The following is an 11,243-nucleotide window of genomic DNA, read 5'->3' on the forward strand; positions in this document are numbered from 1 at the left end:
CTGACAAAAGCTGAATTCCTGTTCTCAGGAAAATCTCTGTTCATACACAGACTGTATTTCATTTCATGGGAAGTCTATCCATGAATCTTGGGTTGACAGCCTAGGGTTCTAGTCTGCAGTTAATCCGGTCAGCATTCTTAGAGATTTCTGACCACCATTCCAGGGAGCTAACCTAAATATTCTTGTCTGGCTGAAAATTGCCCAAGGGTGGCCCCTGGATAAACCTCAGGAGGGCTCAGGCAAGTCACTGTGACACAGGAAAACCAGCAGCGAAACATGGAGGCGTCTGGTAGACTCCAGGATGACAATAAACTTGGGTCTGTCTGTGCTCGTACTCTGATTCCAACAGCTTTTCTCTGGAATTACATCAATGGGACAGAACTTTTTTCCTGGCCAGAAGATGCCAACTGATCTGGCCTGAATATTGCTTGGCACTGGAGCTCCTTGGCCTGGGGAACTGGCCACCTATTTGTGTAACAGCTTGTGTGTCTCCCCTGTTCATTAGAGGTATACCGGCCACATTGGACTGGTACCAGACATGTGAAGAGACTACTGGTTGGACAAAGAGAAACGATTAAGGGTTATTGTCTCCTATGGTCACATAGCATTAGCTTCTGCTTTGGAGTCCGTATTTTTTTTTAAATTGCAGTCATTTAAACTCCAGTCTTCAGAAAGTGATACCCTTCAGATAAGCCCTTCCAAGATCATCACCCACTGCTTTTTTTCCCCAGTGTTTGAACAGTACAACTTTTTAAAATGATGTAGTTATTGATGATACTACTCTCCTCCCCCTTCTTTCTCATCATCTCTGCAGAACCTGTTGTCATCCTGTGACAACAGCTAGACATATTGCCATTAACACTTCCCAGCCATTCTGGGGTTGCCACATGGTGCACAAGGTCAGGAGCAGAAATGGGGGAAGCAGAGCAGGGTCTGGGTCTCATTCTGACTGGACCACAGATGAGCAGATGATTTTGTGGGAACCACTTTCCCTTCCCATCTGTACTACCTTCATCTGCATAGGACAGGTTGACAGTGCCTGCTAGGTTTCTGCCACTCTTCACACCCTAGCATTCTGTGACTCCAGCTAATTAGGGTTTGTCATAACCCAATGTCTCTCAAGGTTGTCATTAAGATGTCAAGTTTTCAGGTAGGTGAAACGAAGCTTAGAAGCTGGGAGGTTAGAACCCAGAAGACTGACTCTGCTTCTATACTGAGTCCCCGATTCTGCAAGAGCTGAACTGAAGAGGAACCTTCTATTACCAGTGCTGGGTTGGAATTTGACAACTCCATTTTTATCCTCACTGTGTCTTAGAGTGAACTGGAACACTGGTGCAGAAAACTCACTTAGGAGACCAACATTGGCCGGAAAATGGTTTTCTTTGTATTGGGGGCGTTGAGAGCAAATTTTGCTGTAACTTTGTAGCTAAAATGTGACTCTAGTGGCACAGCCTTCACTAAGATGGTCCCCAGTGTCCACCATCATAAGCCTACAGATAAGCCCCAGATCAGAAACAAAAAGTCAAATGCTTCCAATGGAGGGGACATCAAGTGATGAGACTTAAGTGGCATCCCTCAAACACATCAGTTTCAATTTCTCATTGGAATCTAGGGACCCTGACAACGGAAGCCAAGATTTTGACTCTCCAAGGGTGAAGATGTTGATGGCGTTCATGGATACCATGAGATGTTCTGCCCATCTCAGTCTGGCCAAGTTTTAGTTGATCAGGGAGTTTGAAGGGTCCTGAAAAGAAGAGTCAGAAATTCTGCAGCAGGATCAAATCGTGGAGGAAAACTCAGTGAAGGGAAGAGTCCCCAGGGCCTTGGGGATTCTCCAAAGCTCAAGAATTAAATGAGGCAAATTTCATATGCAAAGGATGACCGGGCCTGCAGGGCGAGGGGTTCCCGGGAATTAAGCCGGAAGCTATTTGCTCCTCTTGAAGCAGAGTCTGGACAGAAGTTGTTGAAGAGCACAACATACCTACGGTGACAAGAACAATAGGAGACCTTATGCTTCTGTGGGTAATTCAAAAGTCTGGCTCTTCCTGTGAAGCATGGGGAGAAAAACTAGAGTGTTAGACACCAGGTGATGCAGCACGGAAAAATAAAATAGTGTAATAACAGCCCAGAGAAAAGCAGCGGTTTGAGCAGAAACTGGGCCGAAGAAAAAAGAAAGACAACAGAAGGAAGGCAGGGGCAGGAAGAGAAATAAGAGCTATGACCCAGGCAGAGCAGAAACCAGGCCACACTGTGAAGCAGAGTCGTGCGGAGGACCATTCATTCATTCGGTAGGTCATTCAAAGAATTGGCTATTCATTCAGCAAAAATTAGAAGGATGCCTTTGAGATGCCAGCAGTGTGCTGGGTCCTGGAGCTCCATGAGCAAGCAAAACTGACATGGTACCGGCTCAGAGGGAGTTTACAACCTAGTGACTGGGTCTGAGGTGCCCATCCCTAAGCCAGGCAGGTTCAACCCTGGCGCTCCACGCCATGATGGGTGGACGACAGAGAGAAGCACGGTCCGGCTGCTTTCCTAGTCTAAAAAACACCATCATCATCAAGAAGAGAGGGATCTGAGAAGAAAGTGAGGTTGGGAATAGAAATTGTGAGGAGTTCAGAGAAGATGGTGCCTGAGTGGAAAGATTTGAGCAGGGAAGTGGATACCGAGATGAGCACACCCTGATCGAGACCAGGAAGCAACAACTCTTTTCCAAGCCTGATCCCAGCTCAATCTTCTCTTCCTAGGAGAGGCAAAATGAAGGGAAGGAAGCTGTCTAAAGATGTGAATAATATAAATAAGGATGGAAACAGCCTTGTGCTGTCTTTTCTTAACTTTTGGAAAGCCTCTGGAAGAAGCACAGTTATGAGTCTCTCTCTTAACCCCAGCTGGGAGCTGCCAAGAGAGAATCACCCCCAAGGGAGGAAGGACACAGTGGGCAGGAGAAATAGGTCCCATGATCCGCCCCTGTGGGCTCATCAGATTGGGAGTGGGCAGATCATGCTAGGTTTAAACACGTCTAGGTGCTGTCACACACCTGGTGGGATAAACCAAGTGGCTTCATTTATGGGAAAGCCTCTGGCCAGAAGACTCTCCCATTCACTATCTGAAAAGGCAAAAATCTAGAGATTTGCTTGCATTAGCAACACAGTCTTCCTGCAGGGTTAAAGCTGGACTATCTGACCTTCAAATCTTAGTGTAAATTCATTTTAACCATCTCCTTTCTCACCCTCTGCCTCAGCTGCAGTGAGGAAATGGGTGTCTTGAGCAGGGCACATGAGGGAAAGGACCAGTATTTACCTCTGAAGCTGTGGACAACAACAGGAAGGCCAGAGTGACCTGGCGCTGCGTCGGCCAGACCTGGCATTAAGGGGGCCTCGAAGGAGAGAAGAGAAATGGGAGGAAAGGGACTGAAAGGAAATGTTGAGATGTCTGAATGCAGAACGGGGCTCTGTGAGCACAGAGAGTGTCCCTGAAGGAATTATGGGAAATTCCAAGGATCCCAAGTCACCTCACTAGCATTCACATTCAGAATTCATGTGTTTTTTTTTCTTTTTCTTTTAGTTTAAGCTCTTCAAATAAGGGAAATACACTTCCCTCTCTAGCTGATTTACAGAATAGTGAAATTCCAAGACAAGGTAACTTGAGGCATTGCCCTGCTCATATATTCTCGTTAAGCCTGAGCCAAGGTCTGCCTTGTGAAGCAGGTTCCCTTAATCCTGTCACTGTTACTATCAGGAAGAAATATTGGACAACATGTAGGCATCAGAATGAAGATGAACTTTTTCTGGAACTGACGACATTCACACAAAACCACCATTCATGTTGGTATTGGCTGCTTTCTTCACCTCTCTGCTTAAGTTTGAAAAACCATCTTTCCAATTTAACACCCCCAACTGTACACCTCATCATTCTCTACACACCATCCTCATTCCCTAGAGATGTATTATTCTAATATATTTTGAGACTCGATAAAGGAACAAAGGCCCCAAAGTCAGACTTCCCAATTACAAATCCCAGCTCTCCCAGTAACCATCTGCTGAGTGACTTTAGTTGAATTATTCAATCTCATTAAACCAGTTTCTTCATTTGTAAAATGGGGATGTTGATACGAATCATATAACTTTTAAAAAATTTTTACTGGAGTCTCGTTGATTTACAGTGTTGTTCGTTTCTGCTGTACAGCAAAGTGCATCCGTTATACATATACATATATCCACTCTTTTTTTTAGATTCTTTTCCCATATAGGTCATTACAGAGTATTGAGTAGAGTTCCCTGTACCATACAGTAGGAATCATGTAACTCTTGATGTTACTAATGATGATTAAATTGTATGTAAAGTATTTAGCCTGTTCCAAACCAGACATTCCATATGAGTAACTTATAATTATAGGAAAATGTTAAAAGCTTTGGAGCTAAAGAATAATACTTTCTCACTTAACATCATCATCATCTGTGTGTGTGGTTGTGTGTGTGTGTGTGTGTGTGTGTGTGTGTGTGTGTGTTTTAATTTCTTTGAGACACACTGAATTTATCAGGGAGTGTGTTTCAGAGAGAAAAAAAAATGCTCTCATTAATCACTGTACCATTTTGCCTTCTCTGGCTCTGCAATATTTAACTTTACTCTTTGTTTATATTTATGAGAGTCTCTGCAAAATTTCAGGGCATTGCTTGCCAGAGTAGATTTTTAAGCCTACCCATCAGTTTTTCATGACTCTGATGGGTCTCTAGAGCAGAGACAAAAAGAAAGACATAAAATCAGGACCTTTATTTGACTGAGGCAAAAGAAAAAAGTTGTGCAGAGAATACAGAACACTGGGTTTGGAGTTCTATCTTTTTTTTTTTTTTTGGAGTTCTATATCTCTTTATCCATCACTATGTTAGTACTGTAGCTATTAAGTTTGTGACAGCCCCTTTAATCATCATTTTTTTAACTTGGAAACTGAATAATTGAATAAAATAACCTCTAAGACAGTTCCTGCTTTAGGGTTCCATGCTTTTGCCATTCTGCTTCCAAGAGCTATGAGATAGTGACCACATAAGATGTAAAGACGCCTGAAACTTGATCCCTGCCGCGTAAATTAGCAGATTTCACCTAAATCACCTAAAATAGGTGAAGAGGACAGGAAAGAGCGTTTTAGACATCTGGACCCAACTTAAGAGAACAAAAAAAATGAGCAATGATCTGGGGAAAAGTTTGTAGTGAGTCTTCTTAGAGTGGAAGTATTAATGTTAGAAATCTAGAGTAGGTTTAGCACTGTGGAGGACCCTGCATGTCAAGCTATTGACAAGCATTTTGTTGCTACTGGAGTATTTTGAGCAGACAAGTATACTGTAATGTCAAAAGGCATCATCAAAGGAAAATTGTCAAAAGGCATCATCAAAGGAAAATAATCAAAAATCACTGGCCAAAGTTGGCCAAGTCAATATTTTATAAATTTGGGATTCTCAGTAAAATATACAACTCCAATATTCAGGAGAGAAAGAATTCATAATTATTTAGGCTGTGCCTGTATAATACTGCATCAAAGAACAAAGGGAACATTCAGGTAACCCTATTTTATTATGAATTTTTGAATGGATTTCAACTTATTTTTAAATTCAGGAAAAACAATTTGCATATGTAGACTCAGGCTAAATTTCACGTTTTCATTTTTTAAAGCTTTATAGCAGACACCAAGTAATGTTTTATCACTAAGAACCAGCACAGCCCTAACCCTTTGGGTCTTTTCCCTTAAATAATATTGCACATGTGGACCAAGTGAGAATGGCCTTTGAGGATATTACCAAGGGGTTCCTAGGGGACAGTCAGTCAAACGTGAAAACTCAAATGCATTGGGAATCATTTGAAACTTTTTAAAGATATAATAAGGTGTTTGTTTGTTGGTTTGCTTTACTTTCCTAGCCAGTTGGCCCGTTGGCTTGCAAATAACATGTATGAATCTGTGTGTTTTCTTCCAGGGTCTTTCTTTCCTGATTTCAGGCCCTCAGAAACAGTTTTTAAAATAGCATTTTGGCTCGGATACCTAAACAGCTGCATCAACCCCATTATATACCCATGCTCCAGTCAAGAGTTTAAAAAGGCCTTTCAGAATGTCTTGAGAATCCAGTGTCTGCACCGAAGGCAGTCTTCCAAACATGCCCTGGGCTATACTCTGCACGCACCCAGCCACGCCCTGGAGGGGCAGCACAAGGACCTGGTGCGCATTCCAGTGGGATCCGGAGAGACCTTCTATAAGATCTCCAAGACGGATGGGGTCTGTGAATGGAAATTTTTCTCTTCCCTGCCCCGTGGATCTGCCAGGATTACAGTGCCCAAAGACCAATCAGCCTGCACCACTGCCCGGGTGAGAAGTAAAAGCTTTTTGCAGGTCTGCTGCTGCATGGGGCTCTCGACACCCAGCCATGGAGAGAATCATCAAATTCCAACAGTTAAGATCCATACCATCTCCCTCAGTGAAAATGGGGAGGAAGTCTAGAGGACAGGAAGGATCAGGACAGGGGCATGATCTTAGGCACCCACTCCACTTCCTACTGGGAAGGCCAGTTCACATTTTGTGGGTGATGAGACAGGACCATTAAACCAGGGACCATCTGGGAATGGGCTGGGGAGGAGACCCAACTCTTGGGCAGTGGGTAGGGCTTAGGGAAGAGGGAGGGTGTCACACAACCATCCCGTTCACAGTGATGATAAACAGCATCTCCTTGAGGCTGATGCTCTCTGGGTCATCCTCTGAGCCCGCTTTCCATGTCTGGCCCTTTCAGCGAAAAACACCATGGGAAACAGAATTTCATACACAATCCAAAAGACTATAAATATAGGATTATGATTTCATCATGAATATTTTGAGCATGCACTCTAAGTTTGGAGCTATTTCTTGATGGAGTGAGGGGATTTTATTTCCAGGCCAAACTTACTGAGAACCACTTTGGGTTTTTACGGGGAGAGGGCCTGGAGAGGAAGAGACTTAAGATGGTGGCCGGTATCCAGACACGTTATTTTTAGAGCAAGTTTTAAACTCCACCATTCCTGACACATCCAGTTTCTCGGCTTGGGTGAAACTTGACAGTGAGAGTTACCTTTGGCTACAATGTGACTGCTTCTGATTCCCTAAGGATGAGAGTGAGGGGCACTCATTATGTCTCTGATATAATGGAGGTATACCATCTACACTTGGGTCTAGAAAGAGTCAGGGAAAGATGGCTTTTCTAATGGAACACAGTAAAGATGAGGGTCAATGTTTCAACTTAACTTCTAGGGACAGAATTCCATTAAGTGGCTCAAAGATCGGGTGGAAGAAGGCTTCTTGTGTAACATATTTAAAGATCAAGAGGTTGGGTTGGGGTATGCTAATTTCATGCTAAGATAGAGCCTGCAAAATTACTCCACAGCCTTTTCAACCTGGCCTAGGAAGGCTTTTCTTGGCAAATCACTTACCTTTTCCAGAACTCCATTATGAAAAACCAGAGCTTCTAACACTTTGAAAGGCACATCACGACTCCCATTTTTTCTCAGCTGCTTCACTACTGCATAATGAGTGAAGTCCACAGTCCCCGGGGCACATGGGACATGTTGGAATGAGTCTGATGATCCAGAACTTTGAAAGATACACACGCTCAGCTTGGGAGGATGCTTTCTGGTCACCAAAAACCCATCAGAAACAGAAGTTTGCAAACGGTTTTGGACAGAAGCCTGTTTATGCTGATAAAAGATCCAATCGTCCGTTTATTTAATCTATCCCTACTTTTTACAAGAACTTGGGGAACACACTGTTTTTTGCTTTATGTATACCAAATTTCGGTCAACCTTAATAATTCCTATATTACAAAGACACAGATGGTGACTATATGTAAAAATTAAAATATTTTCACATTCCACAATAAGAATTTAAAAGAAGATTTATGTTTTTGAAATAATTCTTGACTAGAATCACTGGTCTTAAACTCCTGACCATTTCTGTGGCCTTCTTCCCCTATTGGGGGTAATTCCCTCTAAGAATTTCAGGGCAGATTGTAGCCATTATTTAACCTTCGCAGCAAAGGTAGTGTCCCCATCATCCTTTCCTTCTTTTCTTGCAGCAAAATGATAATTTCCTGAAATCTCTCTAAAAGGCTAATTTCTCTGCATAGTGCCCTGGAAGGTATGCTCGCGTGTGGATTTGAGTTTGGTTGTTGGTCGTGTATTGACCTAGAATGTTACTGCTTTCTCAGCCCTTTCTGGAAAGTGTCTCATGGTTGACCAGATAGACACTGTGCCTTGTGCTCGTAACTTGGATTCTGGCAGTAGATGTTGGCTGGATTTTTAGACTCTTCTGGTCTGTCTGTCTGTCTCCTGACAGCTCTTCCAGATGTAGGTGTCCTATTATGCCTGTAGGCATCAGGGAAGGACTTGACTATGCAAGCCTCACTTCAGTTTCATTGTTGAGAAGAACTTCTTTTAGGATCTGAATTTTTAAATCTTACCAGGCTCCCCCTTACAGGAAGTGTGTCCCCATGAAAAGAAGGGTAATAGCTTTTCTTCAGCAGAACGTGGCTCCACATTTGAGATGTTCTTTAAACACCTCTACAGACAAATTTAAATTTTAGATACTAGAAAGCTTAGGATCGCCGGAAAGCTAGCTTTAATGCCGCTTCTAATCAAAATAAACAACTCGAGGGCTTCCCTGGTGGCGCAGTGATTGAGAATCCGCCTGCCGATGCAGGGGACGCGGGTTCGTGCCCCGGTGAGGGAAGATCCCACATGCCGCGGAGCGGCTGGGTCCGTGAGCCATGGCCGCTGAGCCTGCGCGTCTGGAGCCTGTGCTCCGCAACGGGAGAGGCCACAACAGTGAGAAGCCCGCGTACCGCAAAAAAAACAAAAAAAACAAAAAAAAAATAAACAACTCGAAAATCTTTCGGTCATCAGATAAAAGCCATGACAATTGTATTCATGTAAAACTATCCATAAATAATTGTCTGCTACACCCTTCTCTATACCCACTCCCTCCAGGGAGGCAAACTTTAACATTTTTTTCCTTTCCCATGACATGATATTAGGTATAAACATGCCAATTTTACAAGAAATTGATAATGTCACCCAAGACTTAGTCCAAAGCGGGATAAACAATGTACAAGTTATATTTTTACTCATCCACAAAAATCTCTGTACCTTTGAGCATGCCAAAAGCTCTCTAAAATTGTCACAGTTAAATAAATGATCGTCATATTTATACTCACATGTTTACTGCTTCTATTTGGAGTTTGAAGAACATACCCAGAGTAACAGTGGTCAAAATATCTTCTCTAATGTGTTATAAAAAGCAGTTGCTTTGGGATCGTCTAAACATCACCAAAAATCAACTTGACATTGTGGGATAGGTGAAATTTGAGTTTCTCCTGCAATTCAAATTGCACGCCTTAAGAGAGACCTTGAATCTCTTTACTCAAGAATTTCCCCAGACCTTTGCAGGGATTTCAGAAAAGCACTTTACGCAAGTTTTCTTCCTTTTACCTCCCTTTTGTCTCATTTAAAGACCGCTTCTGCCTGTTATCACTTGGGATCTGCTAACACGCCCCAAGATATTAAGGTTCCTAACGCTCTGAGCCACCTACTTGGATTGGTCCATCCGTAGTAGACAGTGATGTTTGGGTAAATAACTATTTTCTTAAGGCTTTCTGGTTAGATGCTACTGTATGCCAGGCATTGGCAGAGCGCTTGGCACCCACTGCCTCTAAATGTCATAGCAATTCCATTCTTCTTCTTTGACAGATAAAAAATGTGATAGTTAAATGTGACTAAGGACTCACCCAAGGCCAAGGAGGAACCATGATTCGACCCGAGGTCTTCCAAACCCTAGAGCCCGCATGAGGGGAGAATGGCCTGGAATGTTCTTCAGGCTTTGCATGAAGGACAAATGATATCAAACTGGGTGAAGATGGACATGTAAGAGAATGCAGAAGAGGCTGGCTTGACTTAGAACAGCCAACACAGTTGTGGATGCAAAACGCATTGTGCAGTGTGTTGAAGTTATTGACGCGCAGCCACCGTTCATCAGCACACTTTCAGGAAGCATATCCCTATTTAAAATAAATAAAAAGCAAATGCAGTATCACTTACATTCACCTGTACTCCAAAACAAAGGGTATTTCTGAGTTGGAGAGAGAGAAGGAATTATAGCTATTTCACCAGGAATTACACAAAGCCCAGAGAGTGTGTCAAATATGTGAATTTCGTATCTGTCACCATGAGGAAATGGTTCAGAATGCTGGTCTTCAAGTAGCCAGAGACCTTGGCAATCTTTGAAAATGAAGAATCAGTTGGCAGCTATGTCTGCTTCTTAGATGACATCCTCTTGTTCCTGGATTTCACAAAGGAAAGCTTTAAGTCCTGAATGTCTCAGCTACGTGAACCATCACACAGACCTTCTGGCCCAATAGGTTTCACGGTTATGGCCTGGGAGTGATAACTTGTTAGGAACTATCTCCTTGGGCGGGGAATTAGTCTCTCTTTAATCACAGCTGCTTAATCACAGCTTGACAAACATTCTCACTTGCTTCTGGGGCTGCTTCTGCTCAGATCCTCTTGCCAAAAGAGACGCTGCCTCTGTGTCTGAGTACTTGTTGACTTAATTAAGAGCTCTGCTTGTCAGCGAAGGGAGAAGGGAGCCCAAGCACATGGAAAGTAAATTCTTCAAGCAAAACCAGGGAGACTAAAAAGAAGACAGCGGTGGTAAATATGGAGGCATCCGAGGTATGCTCACTTGTTACTCTGATTTCTTTTTACACTACTAGGACTTTTAACCATGAAACTACCTGCACACAGCTCCGGTCGAGCCCGGTTGGAACACTGTTGGCCTCATGCTCCTTGTCTACAAACTGCTGTGGAGCAGGGCTGAGCCCTGGCTGCTGTGGGGTCCGCCGTCTTCAAAACGCAATGGCAGCAATGGCCTCTGGTCCTCCGAAGTTCCTGCAAGATGAGTGTTGTGGGTTTGGGCTGGCGAAAGCCAGCTGGGATTTGAGCAGAGGACACCAGCCCTTGCCAGTGATCCCATCAGCATTACCTCTTTCATACTTCCCCAGACCCAAATGTCATGGGGGCTGAGGATGGACCTTGTCTGTTCTGTATAGGAAAATGTCACTTCTTTGCTACTGCAACACGGACTACTGAGTCTCCCGCCTAAAAGGAAGGTCATGACGTTGGAAGGGGGCTGTTGAGGAGGAAGAAGATTCACTGTGGACATTGCTTGGAGCTGTTCGATAATGCGT

The 11,243-nt window shown here is 43.4% G+C and overlaps 1 protein-coding gene across 2 annotated transcripts in view; it reads left to right on the plus strand.

Annotated features, from left to right (window-relative positions):
• The window catches only part of ADRA1A (adrenoceptor alpha 1A), an 85,436-nt gene extending 77,035 nt beyond the window's left edge, over positions 1–8,401 (plus strand). For both annotated transcript variants that reach the window (XM_004270686.3, XM_049711755.1), the window contains exon 3: positions 5,961–8,401. In XM_004270686.3, coding sequence (XP_004270734.2) covers positions 5,961–6,478 — 518 coding nt within the window. In that variant the 3' untranslated portion in view covers positions 6,479–8,401. The remainder of the gene's footprint in view (positions 1–5,960) is intronic.
• The last annotated feature ends 2,842 nt before the right edge of the window (positions 8,402–11,243 follow it).

Source organism: Orcinus orca, chromosome 6 (assembly GCF_937001465.1).
Source record: "Orcinus orca chromosome 6, mOrcOrc1.1, whole genome shotgun sequence".
NCBI lineage: Eukaryota > Metazoa > Chordata > Mammalia > Artiodactyla > Delphinidae > Orcinus > Orcinus orca.